The 20,189-nt window shown below is 45.4% G+C and overlaps 2 protein-coding genes across 3 annotated transcripts in view; one reads left to right on the top strand and one right to left on the bottom strand.

The window, feature by feature from the left end:
* The window catches only part of mrpl11 (mitochondrial ribosomal protein L11), a 33,475-nt gene extending 13,527 nt beyond the window's left edge, over positions 1-19,948 (top strand). The window contains exons 3-6 of the mRNA XM_088376756.1: positions 17,003-17,098; positions 18,635-18,728; positions 19,340-19,499; positions 19,620-19,948. Coding sequence (XP_088232882.1) covers positions 17,003-17,098; positions 18,635-18,728; positions 19,340-19,499; positions 19,620-19,737 — 468 coding nt within the window. The 3' untranslated portion in view covers positions 19,738-19,948. The remainder of the gene's footprint in view (positions 1-17,002; positions 17,099-18,634; positions 18,729-19,339; positions 19,500-19,619) is intronic.
* tmem265 (transmembrane protein 265) lies at positions 2,062-8,710 on the bottom strand. 2 transcript variants are annotated; one of them, XM_088392750.1, is made up of 2 exons: positions 8,232-8,710; positions 2,062-4,509 (listed from the first exon to the last, which is right to left on the bottom strand). In XM_088392750.1, exon 2 carries the CDS (start codon positions 4,505-4,507, stop codon positions 3,458-3,460), a length of 1,050 nt encoding a protein of 349 aa, XP_088248876.1. In that variant the 5' UTR covers positions 4,508-4,509; positions 8,232-8,710; the 3' UTR covers positions 2,062-3,457. The 2 variants fall into 2 exon arrangements, with proteins under 2 accessions (XP_088248876.1, XP_088248883.1); XM_088392757.1 differs by having other exon boundaries at positions 8,238-8,710.
* Positions 19,949-20,189: the final 241 nt, after the last annotated feature.

Genomic DNA, 20,189 nt, shown 5'->3' with positions numbered 1-20,189 from the left:
CATTGTTAACACAGGCGCTACATAACCTTCACGGTGCCAATTGCTGAAACTGCCTTTGAATGCAGCATGAGACCAAGAGTATTAGCGCTAATTTTTTAAAGACTCAATTTTTATATGAGTAAACTTTTTTTTGATCGTGACTAAAATTGTTGAGATACAATAAAAGAGTCTCCTCAACATGAGCAGTGCTTTGCTGTACAAGTTTCTTGTTCAAGTTGAACTGTTTTCTTGATTGAAATGCTTTTCCTAGACAGTCTCAGTTTAAGACTCCATTTTAGGATCTTCTTTTCAGACTTGTTTTGGTGAATCACAAAATATATATTATATTAATATTATATTTTGACAAATAATGTTTTAAAGCCACTTCTGTTAAATTGGGCAGATTGCAGCCAACACTTGGCCACGCCCCTTAAAGGTTCAACAATACAGTTGTTGTGGCTTGTATAACAATTTTTATGTTCGAATGAAACACAAGGCGATTTTTTTCGTTATTGACGAACTCAATCATATTTGTGAGGGTAATATGTGAGTCTGGAAGTTATTAATAGCATTTCAAACAATTTGAATGGAACAAATTGATTTGATACAGGGACATCATGTATTTTTCACGGGATGAATTCAATTTGGAAATCCAAGTAGCACTGTCGCTGTCTGTTGTCAAGTGGGTTTGCTGACTGCTTGTAGGAATTTTGGTGTCCGAGCCGTTTGCATCGGTTCCCACCGACTTTGAAGTCGTCTCCTCCAGCCGCAGCGTTGACATGGTGAGCTGTGATGAAAGATTTAGCTGCCAGTCTGTCGCTTAAATGTGGGCGAGCGCCCCAAGGCGGCTCTCGCTGCATCGTCAGGGAAATGCGAATGCGCGGCCGCACGAAATAAAAAAAATTGCGTTATATCGAAGGGCAAACATGTTCTACGCGTTAAGTTTGGAAGTGGAAGGAAGTACATCCACCAAATTCAAATAACTGAAGGAAATGATGTTGAGCAGCGGGAGACAAAAAAGTCCATTTTGGCTCTGGAGAGCAATTACAGGCTAGACAGAAATTAGCACAGACTATGAAGAAAAGCGTCTGGGAAAGAAAAGGGAGCACAAAGGGACTCGAAGTGTGAGCGTCTACAGGGAGCTGAGACAAAACACTGAAAAGTGTATCCAGAGGTTAGCAGGCGCGACCGATTCGGGGAAAAAGTGGCTGCTTGGCTTGTGTGGAGGAGAAAAGCGCAAAGGTACCCAAGAGGGAACGCATGGAATTCAAATTTATTGAAATGGAGAGCGAGCTTGATGACACAAACAGGGTTGACTCCACTTGGATGCTGTTGATGAACACAATTGGCGCCCTCGCGCGTGTGAATGTCATCTTACTGCTGCCCTTTCGTGAGTCCTTGTGTCACCCCAGTGAAAAAGTTCAGGCTCCGCCCCTCCCTCTGAAACGAAAGAAATTCCCACCATGGATACCCGTGTGTTCTAAGTATGTGCTATGAGCGTGGCTTGTAAAGCAAGCGGTGAGACAAAGAGTGCCCATATTGTGACAAATGGCCCCACTTGATCCTAATGGGAGGCTCAAAGAGGTGCCGGCAGTGCACCTGGGTCTGCACTTGACATGATGGCGTCAAGACTTTTGTCTGCAGCCTTTCGCCTAAAGGCGAGAGCACACTTGAGCATGCCGAAAGGATTCGCCGGCATAATTGTGATGAATGTCGGCCTTTTGTTAGCGCGACATTCCGCCGGGGAAATAAAAGCGGCTTTTTCCCTGCGCGTTGTATTTACATCTTGGCTGGGATGCTTATGTGTGTCCATTTGTGTTTTGGGCTCTCTTTGTGCGTTCATCATGTCTGTTTCATATGCTTGTCATCGTTTGTGACCGTGTGTGTGTTTGTGTGCCACCGAATGGACTCTGATTGAGTTTTAATAGAGCTCAGGAAGTGCAAGCAAGTAGGCCCTTATTGGTCCTGAAGGTTCTATTGGCCTTGAATTATTTCAAGTGCCTCCTTTTTGTGTGGAGCTGACAGGTTGCCAATACTCGCAGATATGTGCCTGCAGCATGCGCCACAATGTGCCAAGGCGAGCATGATGAAACATTTTATTTTTGTCAGATTTCATTCGGTCCTCAAGGCGTAGAGCTGACCACGGTCTGGCCTTGGTAACCGCCGACGATTTTCCCCGTCCGCTCTACTGCTGTAGGCCATAAGGCTTCCAAAAATGACAACCCCGCAAATTAGTCATATTCTGCCAATAGTGAACATCCGTGAGTGACTGATAATATAATTATAATAAGAGATTAGATGGTGAATTTCGCCTTGTCATATTTCGTGGCAGAGAAAAGATAATTGGGAAGTCTAATCCGATATAGGTGAGAACTGTTACAAAAACGATTGATGAATTCCTCATGACCGCATTGCTAATAAGCACTGGCCAATCAGTGGAACCGACTTGCAAGAAAAACAAAAATATAAATATGGCAAGCGAGCTCATTTTGTGAGCGATTCTAAACAGTCCTTTTGCGTGGACGGCATGAGAAGAGAGGTCTTAAATTATTTCTGCACCGTGGTAGTTAGCCGACAGATCAATCAAACAAGCTGACGCTCCATCCCACTCGGCGACTGAAATAAAAAAGAGATCATTCTGCCGTTTCCCCAAAGACGTTCATTTTCTTTCTTAATTCGAACAATACAAAGTGATTTAGCAAAACACACCTTTTTTTTTTTCCTCAGCAACGAGACATGATAGAATGTGATTTTTAGCTGGACAAATAAGTTAATTGCGGTGGACGTTCCTTTGCCTGCACAATTACGTACTTTGACTGCAAATACCCAACAGTTTAAAAAGCATTAAAAGTTAGAAAACCAAGACACACAGAAAATCGTTAGCGTTAGCTTAATAGCATAATTGCCATTTTGAACTTAACCTGCATCGATAAAAATGATCAATGTGCTTGTTAAAATGTTTTTGTTTTTTCAGCATAGGTTCATCCAGTTGATCGTAATTGATCAAACAATTGGGGTCTTCTTGTTTTATGAACTGGTTTGCTTTATTCTAGTTTTCTGAAAACATTGGGAGGGGGGGAAAGCCTTAGACAATTATGCTATTAGGCTAAAAATATCATCGCTGTCGGGCCGAATCCTCACATGTCTAAACTAAGCCGTGCGTTACGACCCCTGACCAGACAAGAAGGTTCTTGACGGTTCCTCCCTTCAAAACAACATTTGGACCGACAAGGTTTCCGCCCAACAGCGGTAATTTGCAGAGGAATGAGCACGAGTAGACATAGACGTTCATTCTTGAACGACCTGGTTTAAAGTCGATTCACTGTTTACGTCCACCAACGAACACGGTGCTCCAAGTGTGCATAAATCCAAGCGTCACATCCATCGTGTCCGTCTGTTTGGCTTGTCGGCGTTTTGGCCACGTCTGTGCATAGATTATGCACACTGTACATTTGTGCGCGTGTATGTGGAAGTGCATCTAAAGTTCATGGGAGATGAAAGAGGGTGCCAAGGGTGACTCGGTGTGTCCCGGGCTCAGTTGGGAGAGCGCGTGGCTTTGCGAGCGAGACAGCGTGTGAAACTGAGCGGAGGAAGTTTTGCTTTGAGACTGGCCCTCTACCTGCTCCGAGCCCTGACTGGGCAGCGTGGATTCTTCGGTTTGACTTCCGGTCGCCGCCCCGCCCCCGCCCGGACCGCGCTCCTGCTTGTGGCGCTCCCAGGCCGAGCTCAGCTTCACCGCCAACGCCAACATGTTTTTGCCCAGGAACACCGTGGAGACCCGGGGGTCCCTGTACCACAGCATGCCAGCGCCCCTCAGGCCCAGAGTGAAAACATTGATGGTGACCAGGCTGAGCCAAGGGTACAAAGCCTCCTTGCGGGGCCCTCTCTGTCCCGGCAGGCTGGTGGCCCCCAGTTCCGTGAGCGCCACGCACGGCAGCAAAAGCAGGAGGGCGTAGCAGTAAAAGAAAACCAAGCCCTCGGCCCAGATGGGCAGCCGTTGGTCGGGGCCCGCCGACCCTACGTGGGCCTCCCACAGCCCGGCTTGCAGATCCAACACGTCCAGCAGATCCACCACCACCCACAGGAGGCGACCTCGCACCTCCTGCTTCCTGCGCTGCGGCGTCATGTAGTCAGCGCCTGTCAGGATCAGGAAGAGGGACGGCAGGCAGATGGACAGCAGGAGCGTCAGGACCTTCCTGGCGAGCGGGTCGGGCGGCCGGCGCTCCTGCCTGTAGTTGTGGCAGACGAAGAAGAGCTTGAGCTGCAGCAGCGACAGGAACAAGAACCACAGAGCGTTGGCGAAGCCGCGGCGGGGGGACCGCGCCTCCGACACCACCCCGGCCGACACGAAGCGCAGCGCCATCAGGAAGCCCGCGTCGCCCAGCAACACGGCCACGCACTGCCACACGCTGGGCCCCGGCAGCCCGCGAGCTCCCAGCATGCTTTGCTCCAGCAGATAGAGGTCCACCACCGCCATCGTGCTCACTGTGACCAGGGTGGAGACGCACACCTGGGGTGTGGGCACCATGCCTGGAAAGACACGGTGAAGCTCATTTTAGTTCAGATCAAGATTTAGGCTGTCGTTTGCTGCCGTTGGCTTGTTTCTCAGTCATGCCGCTTTTTCGATGGGCTACATTCCACAGTCCAAAGGCATTGACTCCTAGATGTCCTCCCAGACTTCCTCCACACACACACATGGAGTTTATTCCAGACCGATGGACCAGCATAGCAAAATGGCTTCTTCCCTTATTTGGTTTGCACTTGAGACATTCACCTGAAGATGTACAGAATCTTTACCCTCCAATATCTTGACTCAACATGGCCTGTTTGCTATCTGAAGGCCATTGTTTTTGCGTCGCCCACTAAAGATGGTCTCATCTGCTTGTTGCTATGGCTAGCAATGTTGTCTTGGCTCAGTGAGCACTTTTTATCTTTGGCCAGAGTTTCCTGCTGTGAAGTCGGTTAATTTTCACAAATGCCCTTCCTTTCGTTGCTTCCTCTCTGGGACATTCCGACCAGTCACTTTCACTCGCAATTCGCTCTCGGTGTATTCATAATTGATTCACTTGGCTCCGTCTGCGTCGTTGATTCTGTTAGCTCGCTCGTTTCTTCTCATATATTGCCAAAGGTGGGTAGGAACCACGTAAAAATCTATCGTTACTGTACTTATATTTGCTCTTTACTTGAATATTTGTTTTTCTGACGACTTCTTTTTTCCAAGTGTCTGTACAGATTGTGATTACTTTTGCCAACACTGTTAAAGTCCTCCTCGTTCCGAACGAACAGTGTCAAATTACTTTTCTGTACTTAGCGAACACGCCGTGACTCGTAAGTCAGGCGCGGAATATACCTCACTATTGATTGTGGAATGCGCAACGATCATTGGATTTAGTGAAATATGTCCCACGCGTCTTTATCATAGCTGTCCCCGAGGGTGTAACCCTTCACGCTGATCGATGTGATTATAATAGTGAAGAGTTAGCTGCGAATGGGGACGCTAACATGCACTGCAATAGGGACAAAAATCTTTAAATGATTATTTAAGCACACTTTTTTAAAAGTACATCGAACGCCACAAAAATTCTGACTGCAACCTGTGAGTAAATGGTTCCCTCCTCAAAAAAGGTTTACACTGAATTGTATTTGCCAATAGATGCCACAAGAGGGCAGCAAATGAACACTTGCCTAAATGAAGCTCCTCAAATCACTCCAAAGGCGCCAAAGCACTACTGTTGTTCACAAAATCACCAATGAAATAGTGAATTCCTCTTTGTTATTGGATGGTATGTATGTTTCTAGGTAGTATATTTTTCAACGGGTTGTTGGGCGAAGGTTTTTACCTGACCGGCTTTTCTGAAAAAAATCCAGCTTTATAAACTGCTGTAATGATGACAGATCCCTGTAGATGGCGGCGTTACACTGCTGAGATCCGCACAGGTTTGGAGCAGAAGTCGGACAAGTTTAGACACCTTGCACTCTAACAGAGAATGGGGAATTTATTACTTAATGATGCCCCAATCAAGATTTAAAGGTCAACTACAATAGGCTGGAGTTTCACTGCATTAATATTTTTCCTGTGGTGGATGCTCCCACCCTCCTCCCCGAAATAGTAAAAAGGGCCTTTAGTGTCTCCTCTGCGCCATCTGACACATTGAAGATAACCGAGAAACTCTGCCGAGTTAAAAAAGGAGCTTGGAGATCCTCTGCGTACGAGGATGAAAATTAGCATATGACTCCAAGTAAAAGATTAATAGGCCTCTTGGCTTTCTGCCTAATAAAGTGTTACTGCATAATGTTAATAGTTCATAAATAATCTCCAAGGGAGAGGGGGGTGGGCTAAGGAGACACCAACACAGATAGAAAGTGACTTCCACGCTCTTAAATGAAGGCGCCTCTTCAGCTTGGAGCGGATGAATGCGAATATATTCATCACAGGCGGCGTTGGAATATATCTCAGATTTTTTGGGGGGAGTTGTGTGAATCAAAGCCAGAAGAAGCGCTTAATCTGCTCCCGGTGTGGACAGGCGCTGATCACGTTGGCGCTTTCCTCATATCTGATTGTCTCCGAGCCCTTTTGTTTCATCACCCTCTTAAAGTTGATTATCAGCAGCCTCAAATTGGATGAATTTGAAATGTCGCCCTGTGGGCGAGCAAACCAGATCATCTGCAAGATGGCAGGCGGAGGTTTGATGTTTTCTGTTGTCGCGCCACCTCTTTAGCTATTCCGCCAATAACGTGGAGGGGAAATCTCCCACTAGACTGTTTGTGTTGCAGTGGCGCCACAACGCTGTGCATTTTGTTTTGTTGTGAGCGGGGCGGCGCGCCCATAGCCCACCTGTCCGCCGCGCTCATCAATCACCGGCCAATTCATCACGAGCACTCCCTCCTTCTTGTCTGCTTGGTGACAGCGCCGTTGACAAGGTGAGGCAACCAATTTCGCTTTAAGCATGAGTAATGGCGTGTAGGCAGGTGTGTGGTGACGGCTCATTATTGGGCTCATGTTGATCTTTTCTCTTAGCGCCACAAAAGAGACATTTCTCTGCATTTTACTACATTTTTGGTTCCATTCAGGTATTTTGTTATTGTTTTTTATGGCGCTGATTCATAATAGCATGAAAAGTTGAAATGATTAAGCCACAGATTGTTTTTGCATTATCGTTGCAATCTGATTTAATCATTTTCGTGACTTATGCTTACACCACACTTGTGTGGTTAAATTTTAGAAATTGCAGTGAACGCTTAAAAAGCTGCCAGTCTAAGTTTTGAGTGAGTCAACAACTCAAATTGGCTATTCATGTTTCATTTGCCTTTATTTTAGTGAAGGTATGCCCGTCTGCGAAAGTAGCGAGTTGATTTTTTGTCAGTATTTGTTCAAGGTCACAACAATCGCCAGCGTTGGCCAACAGTTGTTTGTTTTTTGTCAAAAAATGTTGAATCCCGTGGCAGCTTTGTGCCCAAGAATGAGTTTCATTTTGGTAAAAGCGCTGCTTCTGTGGCATTTTATGTTGTGGAAAAATGTTAAAATGGATTGAGGAGCTTCGTTCGGACAAAAGTTTGCTTTGGCACAATCTTGTGGCATTACGGTACCAAGGAACTGTGTTGAAATGAGTTGAGGCATTACATTTTGACAATAGTATTATTTTTGAGGCATCATCGAATTTACAAAAGTAGCGTTTAGGGGAAATCATGTGCCAACTTGGTGCTCTGGGACGCTCCAGTCAGTTGAGTAGTTTCAAGTCAAGTATTAATTTTGTGCCATCTTGTGGCACCCTGGTGTCAAGAAATTATGGTTAAGTGAATTGAGGAGCTTTATTTTGATGAAATTAGTACTTTGCTCATACCTTTGCAGAGGTTCACTGTAGGGGCGTTTGAGGTCAGTGATGCTTATAGCATAAAACCAGCGTAATCAAATGATGGGTATCACATACAGACTGCCAAATAGTTTTTCGATATCTAGGACAATGTGTGTCATGATGGCAAAGTATTTTGTGGCACAAGCAAGAGGATAATCTTTGGGACATTTTTTCATCAGCCTGCTGCACAAGAGTGCAAAACATCTGTTGACTTCGCAGGTAGCGTCCCTCGGGGAGGTGTTTGTAGCGCTCACAATTTCTTTTTTCTTTTTCCCCATCCTTCAAATCTTGATCACCAATTGAACAATCTACTAATGGCAACTGTTTCATAAGCAACCAAGCTATTAGCAGAACACGGACGTGCGCGGCTGGTAGTAAAGTGGAAAAAGATTGAGTTACCCGAACCATTCGTCTTTGCACCCGGGTGCTCCCTCCAATGCTCCGGGCTTGATTTACAGCAGCGCGCGGCGGCGGCGGCCCGTCCGGAGAGCAGAGGCGCTGTCTGTGACCAATAAACTGCCTTTTCCTCTTTTTTATTGCCGCTGATAAGCCCGCTGATGGAGGCTCACGGTCCGGGCTGCCTGTCGAGCCTGGCGGTGAGGTTGTGCCACAAGCGAGCGGAGTTTATTATAACAACAAGAAGAGGAAGAGGAGCAGCTCCCCCGATGCAGATCCGGCATGGCAGATGGCTTTGTGAGGGATCCAGTAGGAGACTGATCCGATCACCACGCCGCAGTGTCGCTTGGCCAAGTTGGGCAGCGATGCCGCGCACAGCCGCCGAGAGATGTGCGTCAAAGTGGAGCAGAAAGAAGGAAGGAATGGAGAAAGGGAGCGCAGCCGCGGCTGGCTCGGCGGTGATGCGCAACGCCTCCCACAAAAAAAAAGAAAAAAAAGAGAGGGGGGGGGGGTCTGGAAGAAAGTGGCGTGCAGAGCGTGTGAGTTTGGCCCCGGCGCGATGTTCATTTGTAAGCGGGTTACGTGCTCCACGGAGGACCTCCCACCCGAGCTTCCCCCTCCCGCTCAGAGCTCAGCTGTGGGATGTTGACACGGAAGGGGCGTGTGGAAAGCTGTTGGAGTGTTTATTGTAATGATGTGATGGGGTCCATGCATGGCCAGGCACTGACATTAGAATCACATTTACACATCTTGAGCCAAACGCTAGTTGCCTTTGATTTATTCACTGCCAGCCGTTTTCAGGTCATCTTGAGCAAGTGGAATGAAACGATAGACTCTTAGTAGAAAAGAAAAAAAAACACTGGTAGGGTTAACTAAAAATCAGCCGTTCAGTTGAAGAGTTTCAAGCACGAGTTTGAATGACCCGTAGTGGAAGAGAGCGTGACTTGTGAGATTCAGTCGATTTTCAAGTGCACCTTAGGCTACTCTGTGTCCGCAAATGAGTATTTCATGGCCCCAAATTGGCATTTTGCGCACGTTTTAATCTATATTGTAGCCACAATTGAATTTTTTTTTCTCCTCATGTTTCAGGCGCCGTGCATTTTCAATCATTAGGATTCTCCTCCCCCCTCCCTTTCTTTTGTGTAGATTAGTTGCATTGTCAAGGAGCAGGCGGGCGGGCGAGGAAGTGGAGCGAGAGATGCTCGTCGCTCGTAGACTCATTTGGAGCAGCAGGCAGATGATACAAGTTTAATTAGAGTGGCTCCTCTCACTCACTACAAGCTGTCTTCTTGGTTTGTACCGCTGCAGCCTGCCCGTTGCACGCTTCCACAGTAGCTTTGACTTGTGTGCAACTTTAAATCCCGACTAGACCCATAAAAGATTGCTTAAAAATTGAGACTGGAGCTCCACTTAACACGCCGCCGTGTGTTGTGCTGCTAGCATCACACTCCAGCTCAGAATGTTTTCCCCTGAAGCAGTTTGGCTGCCTGGGAAGTTCTCAGGAATCATATTAATGTCTCTCCATCAAACAGTCACAATGTCCCCCCCTAAACCCTTTGCTCCCCAAACTAACTCCCTCTGGTCTTTGCCCTCTTGTTGATGGGTCTCCCTCTTGGATTTCATAGCTTTGCTGTGTCCGCAGGGCCCCATGGTCTCATCTGCAGGCACTTTGCACTTAAGAGTAACAGCACAACACTTTAAGTGTGCTGGGCTTGCTTTCAGAGTGACCTTTAATCAGACCGGTGTGAAAAGGGGACGGTGACTCATCCTTCTTGTCACATTCAGCAACAATCTTCGCCGCTGGCTTGCAGACGCGCCCCTTCCATTCCTCACATTTGTGATTGTGAGCATCTTTTGTTTCGCCTCTTCTGTGCATTGATGCCGATTCCCCATTTTCCGCCCCCGTGGGTGTGGTTGAAGGTCACGCCTTCAAACTTGGTCTCCGTCAAGCAAGGCAGTGAGTGGGATAATGGGCAGGAATAATTATATGTCGTCGACAAAAAATAAACACATAACTTTGCCTCAAATGCGCTAGCTGAAAGCTAACTTATAATATGAAGGTATATGGGCTAACGTCTAGCATATCTTGTGATATTATAAGACTTTAAACAAAGTTTTACATGTTGTAAATTTAAAACAATCCTACTGCATTGCCTCGAATACATCTTTCTAGCTGAATGCTATCATATAAAGGAAAATCCCATTGGTACGTTAGCGGCTAACATTCATAGGAGCGGTTATACAACATTTTAACGCAACAAATGTTTGAGCGCAAACAGTGGAGCAACACATGTAGACTGACAATATAACAATACTTACAGGCATGTTTTCCTTAGTCTTTGTGACAATTGACTAAGACATTCATTAGCATTTTTTGGTTTGTGTGCGCACACCAGAAGGAGCCACAAACTATTTCGTCAACTTTTTTGTTCTTATTCCTATAAGGTTTTTATAATTTACAGTATTGTATATTAGAATATGAGTGAGATTTTTCTTACTTAAAAAACACAACATTGTTATTGTTTTGGGAGAGGCTGGAACAGATTTCTGGCGTTATTATTCATTCAAATGAGGAAAAATGATTAAAGTGTTTTGAGTTTGGGAATGTGGTCACTGAACAAATTAATCTGATTTCTCACTGCACCACCATATTGGTTCCATTAAAATGTATTGTATTTTTCCATAATATTTTTGTGTGATGCAAGGAAGCCAAAACTTGTGGTTTGGCTTTTTAGTGGTGTTTTTTTTTTCCGTTGAACTTCAGCTAACAGTCGTTCAGGCTGCTTGGCACTACAGCCTGAACACATGATTAATCATGTGAGTTGGCCAGAAGCACAACACTGTGTGGGAGACCTAATGGAGTCGAAAATGAAATATTTAGGTGCACCCTGCCATCCATTTTGAAAAAAACAAATGCCAAACAGAACATTCTTCTGCGTCTTCTTGGCCGAGACGCTTCAACCTACTAGGGTTGGCTTTTATGTAACTTTGTTTCCTACGTAAATAACCAACCGTGTTCAGTCTTTATTTTTCTGCTTTTTTGGGCGGCTTGAAAAATTAGTCAAAGGGTTTGCTCTCCATATGCTTACTTGTTCACCAGCTTCATCACACTTGAGTGCAGCCTGCCGGTGAGACTGTTTTTGGATACAGAGCTGCCAATTCCAGGGGTAGAAAATTGGGTAAAAAGGCATGTCCAGAGTGAACTGGATTTATTTTTGTGCTTTGTGCGCCGTCGTCTGTTGTTCCTTTCCAGTTGGCAGTACGCGCATAGCATGAAAGCTAATCAGCGGGATGATGCTCTGGCAACGTCTGATTGCAATAAACCAGTGGCGCATTTGCTACCTGGGCATTCAGCATGGACTTTAGCCATCTCTTAAACGCACCAACATCATGCCCCAATTATACCATGCAAAAAGATGCGATTTAATGATCACGCATCATTTGGAGCAGTTCACAATCAGTTTTTATCTATTGATGTAAAAGAATACTAGAAAACATCTTCGGCACCAGGGGTGCTTATTATTAAATGTATTGTGTTTGTGTTGCTACAGATGTTTTGTTTGCTGAACATTGCTCTGACCAACAAATCAGAGGAAAGAAAATGCTGACGTCATCAAGTGCCAGCATTCTGGTCCTGTGAGGACAAATGTGGAACAGAAAATAGTTCCGTTTCTATGATAGTTTGAGTCAGGTAGGCCCTCAAGCTATCTTCAACAGCAATTTTCAAAAAATGAATACTATGTGTTTTCAAAAAAAAAAAGCTACGTGGCGACACACCAATAGCATCAATTTCTGGAAGTAAAAGTCAGTGCTGGTAATATTATTTAGGCCAGCCTTGCTGTCCATGACCCCTCACCACAGGATAAAACGCAGAGTGCGAGGCAGATTAAATGTACAAGTTAATGAAGGTAATGAATGAGTGTTTCCCTCAGAGGGGTTTAATGACCCTGGCCTCCCACCAAGATCTGGAGTCCTTTAAGGTGGCAGCCTCCCTAACGCTCCATGTCGCTTACACACGGCAATTATTCCCCCGTCCCCGTCTGCCAGGGGTAATTAATCCCGCCCGGAGGCTCTTCTCCACGCGCGTGCCCTTTATCTCCATGTTTGCCACGCTTCCATAAGCACAATACATCCCCTGACCTATTCTCTGCTGTCTCCTTGCCATCTCCAGCCATCTCTCAGACAATTTCTGTTGCCGTTCACTTGGCTGCCATGCCAACACACCTGCGACCGCGCGAGGTGAACGTTTCCCCTTCGTCAGCTTTCCCCGCCAGCTTAATAATATACACTTGCATCCATTCTTCAACGGATAGTCCTGTCAGCTCGAAATGAGGCGGCGGCCTTCATGCATAAACATACCCTAGCGCGTTGACGAGCGCCCCCCCCTCCCTCACCACAGCCCCGCAGTTCAGCTTGCTTAAACAAACGGCCGTTAATTGTTCAAATGTTTACACTCGACGGCAACTTGGCCCCACCTCAGCGGTTCCTCTCGGGTCACCTCCCACAGTCCACACCCCCCCAGCCCCCCCACTTGTCCAAGCGCTGCGCCACTTGAGTGCGTCGTCTTGTTAAAAAGGCTTCCTGAAGCTGAAAGGCCAATCACATTAACACCCGAGGAAGTGTCAAGAAAAGACTGCAGAGAATTTGCCCGATGGTCCAATCAAGTACAGTCAACCCCAACTATAGTGCCAATTTTTAAGCTGTACTTTTTTATGGGTCCATACAAAAAATATTCAAACAAATCACATAATAATAAGTCTGCTCGTTTGCTAGCATGCAAAACACCACAGACAGGAGGATTGGAAATTAGCATGGATGTTTTACAAACTTATAACCCGCCAAGCAACTGCTATTTCAACACACTTGGGAAGCAACGCAATACTTGAATTATTCTATATTCTCTCTCCTACGTGGGAACTCATTGACTGCCTTGTACGTTTCTTTTCAGCGACGTTCTGCCATCGACGCTCACCAGTACGTCATTTCCAATTTATGAGCAGAAAATAAAGATTAAACGACGAATGTCAGCTCGTCACGTAAATTATGAAGGGGAGAAATTAGGCATCAAGGAGATCATGTAGTATTTTTATGTGTCGTAGTAGAAAGTGTGTGGCGATCTTGAGAAAAGATGATGAACGAACGCGTGTAAAAAAAGGAGCTGACATTTAGCTCAAACAATGCAATGAATCACTTCATGACCCATTTCTTAATTTTACATCTGTAAACAATTGATTAGTTTGCCACCCTTTTAGAAGTCTTGTTTTTGTTCTTTTGAGTTGTCACAAAAGCAAAAAAAAAAGCCCTTACCCGGCATGTTACGCCACAAGGTGGCACCACAAATCGGACTCACCAAAATTCAAAACCCATAAGAATGAATTGCCCAAAAAATCTGTACCAGCCTGAAACAAAATGTATTGCTAATTGCCTGTAAATCACAGACAGACAGATGGTGCTTGTAAAATGTGCTTTGACTTACTTTATATTCCATTCTCACACAAAAGTCCACCAGGGAAATGTCAAGAGAAGATTGCAAAGAATTTGCCGGGAAAGTCCAATCGAATAGGCCCCGTTTCCGATTGTAATGGCAAATGTCTAATTGTCCCCGTAATTGCCAGAAACAAAAGCCTGGCCCGCGAGGCTCCCAAACACATGGCACGGCAATTACGCAACAGTGCTGCCGCCGCATTTAATGGCGAGGAACATCTTTATGAGGTTGAAGTTAAATCCGAGCGCGAGCGCCATCCCCAAGGTCTTTTTCAAGACGCGTGGCCCAAACCTTGTTGTCCTTGTCAAGCCGCCATTGTGCGAGACTTCGCTTCCCCTGATTGGTCGCAGCCATTTTTCTCTCAGAGATCACGCCGTTCCCTCTGGTCAGTCATGCGGAGAGGATTTATCCAGCAGCTGGAGCTGCGGGATGATTAGATGCTCGAGCGCGGTGAGCCGAGTTAGCCATTTGGCCATCGCTGCTTTTGCCACTTCAATAAATGCGACAAGAAGTGCATGAATGAAGCTTGAAGCGGACTTTCTTGACACGCTTGCCATCTGCTACCACGCTTGCAACATAGCTCCCTTTTTTTCCCTCCCCATCATCGCAGTTACGTTTTGCCATCGTCAGCCGCAGGCCATAATAATTGTAGCGCTTGTTGTCATCATCAGCGGCTCAACTACTTAATTAAACTATTACCGCCAGTCAGTCTCTGGTGAATATCTTCATGGGAAGCTCACGGCAAGTACGGGGCGCTAACATTTAGACGAGTCCACATCAGCGACGGACGGCTGGGATTGAAAGCGGCCTCTGCTGCAGTGCAGACATGTGCAGCATGTCAAATATAAACATATATCAACTGAAGGAATTAATAGGAAATATTAAAAGACAAGTGGTAATCCAACAATCAAATCAAATTGCGGTCTTCGTATTAGTATTGCCCAATATATAGATCTTCACGTAGCACGTTCAATATGGCGGACACATTTTTTTGTCACTCCTGAAGTATCTGTACTTCACTTGAGTGATGGTTTCTCAGATGGCCTTTAGCGTTGACAGTAATAGAGTGTTTTTAATTTTGCGCTTTCACGCATAAGTACATTTCAGTCAGACTTTATTCTCACTAAAGTACAAGAGTACGTTTGTTGTACTTCTGTCAACTCGTGAGTACTGTACTCGAAAGCTTCACGTGTGCGGCTCTGCTTACTGTTTCTGCAGCCTCGACTTTTGTTGAGCGAGTCGTTTTCGCCGTCTTTGTTCAGCAGCGGCGTTCTTTTGTCCGCGCTTAAGCGCATCCACAAACACAGGGCTATTATCTCCAGCTCAGCCGGTCAGGGCCGAGGACTTTTTCTTGGCTTTGTCCGACATGAAAAGGAGGCGTCAAGCTCATTAGATGATGCCAGGCGCACATAATGACTGACGGGCGACTGGTACCGATTGAGTCAGACGATGCTTGCTTGGATTCATATGCGCGGCGTCACCGTCTTTATATGAATCTTTTCTAATTAGACATGCACCCTCCCCCTCATTGTTGTTTACTCAAGTGATGTTGTTTTATGGCATGCAGAGGGAGGGAGAGAGGGAAGGGCACATGCACAAGGTAGTCAAGTTGACGGGGGAATTTGGTTAATAAGCACAGCAGGGATTGCTAGGTAGAAACAAACAAGGCCTCTGGGGGATGTCATGATTTCATTTTTATTAGTGCAAAATATTGGGATGGAAATAATCATGTTGACTTGAACAAAAGGAGGGTAACCTTCCCAACCTGGCTCATATTTGACATTGGAAATGTATCAAGGTACATCACCAAAGAAACATGTTGCAGTGTTGACAGCGAAGTAATCAAAGTGACTTTCCGGGCTCAGCGCACTTAGAAAATAAATAGGCACTGTTGGACCCAAACATCATATGTCTGAAAATGAAGCAGTGTTGTGCATGCATCCATTATGAGTCACTTGCTGGATTGGTCCAAAACATGTCAGAAATGTTTTTGAAAAGTCAAAGCAGACATTTGCAACATAAAGTCATTTGTAATTTTACAAAAATGGGATAACTTTTGCCACTTCTGCCCCTATAGTATCAGTAATGGTGATATGGATCCATTATTAGCATTCATAAAGCGCTTCTGAAGCCTTTAGTGGACTTGAGAGCACTTTCTAGCCCATTAACCTCAAATGAACGCCTCCTTCGCCCTGTCATCGCCAAACGCCTCGGGATGACTGACTTTTCATCAAATCCGTGATTAGAGTCGGAAGGTGGCTCCATTAAACTTTTTTTTTTTTTTTATTCCTTTCCCCTCATCTCCGAAATGAACGTTTCAATCACTGCGTTGGGACGGATGGCGGGCCGGTAGATGGGGTGTCGCGTGGGTGAAGGCCAATTTAAATTGCAGCCGTAATAATTAGATCCGTTATTGGACGTCGCCTGTTGAATTTCTGCTCGTGGCGAGGGAGACGCGTGTGCACGCACGCACGCGCTGCTCACATGTTGACTTAATGTCAGCCATCCATTTTGCTTTCACTGCGCTTGGGTGGCAGAACGGGAGGCTCATTCATCACCCGCCCTTGTGTGGCTGTGGGCGCCAGCGCAACCGAGTGACAGACGCACACATAAACAACGCAGCACAAATACACACACACACTCGAGAACGTGGATTCCACTGTGAATTTAACAAGGATCCTTATAGGCAATATAAAAGTGCCACACATACACACACACACACACTTGACTGGTGACATATATGCAAACGCAGTCTGTCATATGCACATTTCCTCAGGTACTTGTGTGTTTGTGTGTGTGTGCTGTCGTGATTGATGGGTGATGGAAGCCTCGGGCAGACTTGGGCGATATGCAGGCTCCCCCTCATCCATTTTAACCCGCACGTAATGTGCACTTTTCCTACACACATTGCAGCGTGTTGTAGGTCGAGCAAAATCATGAATGTCTTGATGGAATGCTCCAAATCTTTTTCAAATGTATTACTTAGCCTGTCTGACATGAATGAATGCACGATGAACTCTTTGGGGATTGAAAAGAAAAAGCTAGCTCAAGTAGCTGCATAAATTTACCGTATGACCAACCACTTTTTTTGGAATATCGCCCGATCCCCCCCATGAGCCTTCAAAAACCAACTGCCGTATATTTGAGTGGGAACCTGACAGTCCTCGGGATTGTTTGAAGCTCCTAACTGTCCTAAAGAAATGTCATGTTAAACGAATGACAGACGATTTTCATCGTAAATATCAAAGCATTTTCTTTTTTTTTTTTGTTTTGTTTTCTGCCCACCCAGAGAGGAATCCCCATCGGGCAGTTCTGCAAGGACTTTAACGAGAAGACCAAGGAGATGAAGGATGGCATCCCTCTTCCAATTAAGATTAACGTGAAGGTATGCGTGTCTTCCAAACTCCACTCGACCTCCTTTCGCTTCCCGCCCCGCCCACCTGCGGCGTGGCTTAATTCGTCAGCTGAAGAACATTTAGCGAGGGCTTCCATTATTCATATTCGGGTGCAGAAGTAAGCCTTTTTTCATTTGCATTCATTAATGAAGCAATACCCGGAGGAAGGCGCAGTCAAGCGGCATTAAGTGCCAGCAAGACGTAGCGATGATTGAAAAGCGTTTGTTCTTTGACACCACCACCACCACCACCACCAGCCTCTCCCCCACTTTATCACGTCACCACTCATTATTTGACTTGACACCCTCCCACCTCAAGTTTCTGTATCTGGTCTACTTAAAGCCCGTCACTGCCACCTGCAGGCGATGTCAAATGCGCTAGTGCAGCGTTTCTCAAGTCTCCATGTCCTCACAATTTTACTCAGTGCAAAAGATCATTTGCCAGTAGATTTTTTTAAAAAGCATATTGTCAGCCATTTTACAGCATTTAGACTGATTTTTCAAAACCCACAGAATATTGAGATTCCGTGACAATCTAATTACCAGCCCTAACAAAAATAAGTGGTTGCCTCTCTTCTTTCACCAGAAAAAAACATTTTTCTATTTTTATTTTTGGGTCAGCAAGTGTAGAATATGGTTTGGTTTCACCAAAAACACTGGTTTCACACCAACAAGCAGAGAAAATTAGCTTGTTGTTAAGAGTCAAGCTGGCTTGTGATTTTGACATGAATACTTTTTGCTGATGTGAAACCTCCAAGAATGAGCACAAATAAGACAAATAGCTTTTGATAGCACATATGTTATCGTGTACAACAACAACAAAAAACACTGTGAGTTAAAGCCAAAAGTCTAAATCCCAGCATGTCTTGCCAACGTCGCAGTTAAAAACAAGCCGCGCTCCTCGAGTTGACTTTTCGCAGCAAACGACGGCGGCCGCTTTCATGTTGATGCCAGGTGACACTTGCAGCTAATTAGCCTAGCATAGCATCAAGAGCGGAAGTCTGGGGAATAGCCGCCCCGCTTGGCACTTGCTTGTTTGTTTCTCATCCTCAAAAACATAGTCAGGCGTAATTTCTTTTGGAGAAAGTACAAACACATCGTCAGAGTGTCTGTGCGGAGATGGCGTGGGAGGTTGCTGACATTTACGTGAAGCTATTGTGTTGTCTGTATTTAATGACTTCACAGCTGTCATTGTGGCAAATACGAGGTGCTTAAAGGTGTTTTAATATACATACATTGTACAGAAAATGGATGGATGTTAAATTGCTTTATGTGGCAGTTGAGTTTGGAGTAAACTTCATTTTGCGGCAAGCACTCTTGGCCTCTTACTTGGAGAACTGTGAGAGATCGTTTCCTATTTGTTTCAAAGTGTTGTGCTATATGAGTTTGACCGCCAGGTGATAAGAAATACTGTGAAAAGTGTCATTAACAAGTTTTCTTTTTTTTTTTTTTATATATGTTTTGAGCAATCCATACAAAGAAGAATCTTCAAATATACTAACCACTGCCACGCTTGTGTGTTGGCAGCCTGACAGGACGTATGACCTTCACATCGGTCAGCCCACCGTCTCGTACTTCCTCAAGCAAGCCGCGGGCATTGCCAAAGGAGCCGGAAAGACAGGTGAGATGCCGGCCTCTTACCTCGTGCCTTTTCACCACACGCTGCCGTTTGAGCTCGTCCCGAGTGGTATTGCTTTCACAACTCTGGCAGCTCTGATGGACTCTCGTCTTTCCAATCCAGAGAATGCTCTCCAGTCTCCGTTCGGATGTTGATTTCTAAAAGCCAGCTCTACACGAATGCTCACTGGCTCCTGTGGAGATTCTGCAATAGAGAAATACACTTTTAACCCCATTTATTGTGGTGGGTGGGTGTTCAACACCCACCAGTGATTGGTGAATAAATTATAATAAAAAAAATATTTCTATTGGGGTTGAAAAAAAACTAATATTTCTACCGCAACTCTTTTCAGGTTCCATGTACAAAAACGCCATTGTACTGTATTCAAGCTCCTTCTCGGGACTGTCTTATCGTCTTTAGCACCCTCTATTGGTGGAATGCTGCTACAGCAGTTATTCAATGAGATTTTCCCTGTCAGTGGTCACCACACAATGAAGATTGGCGCAATTTTTACACCGAATGCTTTTCCTGTCCTAATCGGATGAATCTCTTCACTATAATGAATAAAACATTAAGATTAAAAGCAAATAATCCAATCTTCACTCCCTTTGAAGGGCACGAAACGGCAGGCTTGGTGTCTGTGCGAGCCGTGTATGAGATTGCCCGTGTGAAAGCGGAAGACGAGTGCTTCAAGATGAGGAACACGTCGCTGGAGAACGTGGTCAAAAGCATCGTGGGCTCGGCACGCTCGCTGGGCATCAAGGTGGTCAACGAGTAAGTGTTGGAGCAACTGATCACACACGTTCAGTGCCACAAACTTCAAGACTCACAAGAGTCAAAAGTTTGATCATCACTTGCATAACGCCCGTACTTCTTCTTTTTGGTTGTGTTCAGCCTCTCCGCTGATGAATACAAAGATTTCTTGGAGCAGCGAGAGGAGAAATTGAAGGCAGAGGCGGCGGCGGCAGCGGCTGAGGCTGCGGCTGAAGCGACACAAAGCAGCAAGAGATAAAATATCAGCACTTTGCTTCGGCTCATTACTGACATCTACATGCCACGTGAGGTACAACATTGTCCCTGGTGGATACTTTTTTTCCCACATCGTCCTTATGCTAGCACCCCCTTGAGGACAAAGAACATATTAGTCCTTGGCTATCAAGGACATTCATATTTATACTCATTGTATACATTTGCCAGTATTGAATAAATCAAATTCAACTCTTTGGTGTCTGATTTGACTTGAAATTTCCGGCGCTTAAATCCCAAGAATAAATTCGTTGCACCATAGACGTTTTCCACCAGATGGCACTGTCATCAAGCTTCATCGGTTGACATGGCGTGCACGTTTCGGTGAGTATGGCTTGAAATTTCTTACGGTGGTATAGCTTACTGTTTTATAGAAGCAAAATACCGTTCTAAAATTCAGGGTGACTTGGAACAAGGTATTGTAATTCGAAGAGCAAA

Source organism: Syngnathus floridae, chromosome 1 (assembly GCF_059516105.1).
Source record: "Syngnathus floridae isolate MCC-2025c chromosome 1, RoL_Sflo_1.0, whole genome shotgun sequence".
NCBI classification, from domain to species: domain Eukaryota; kingdom Metazoa; phylum Chordata; class Actinopteri; order Syngnathiformes; family Syngnathidae; genus Syngnathus; species Syngnathus floridae.
This window is presented reverse-complemented; position numbering and strand designations above follow the sequence as displayed.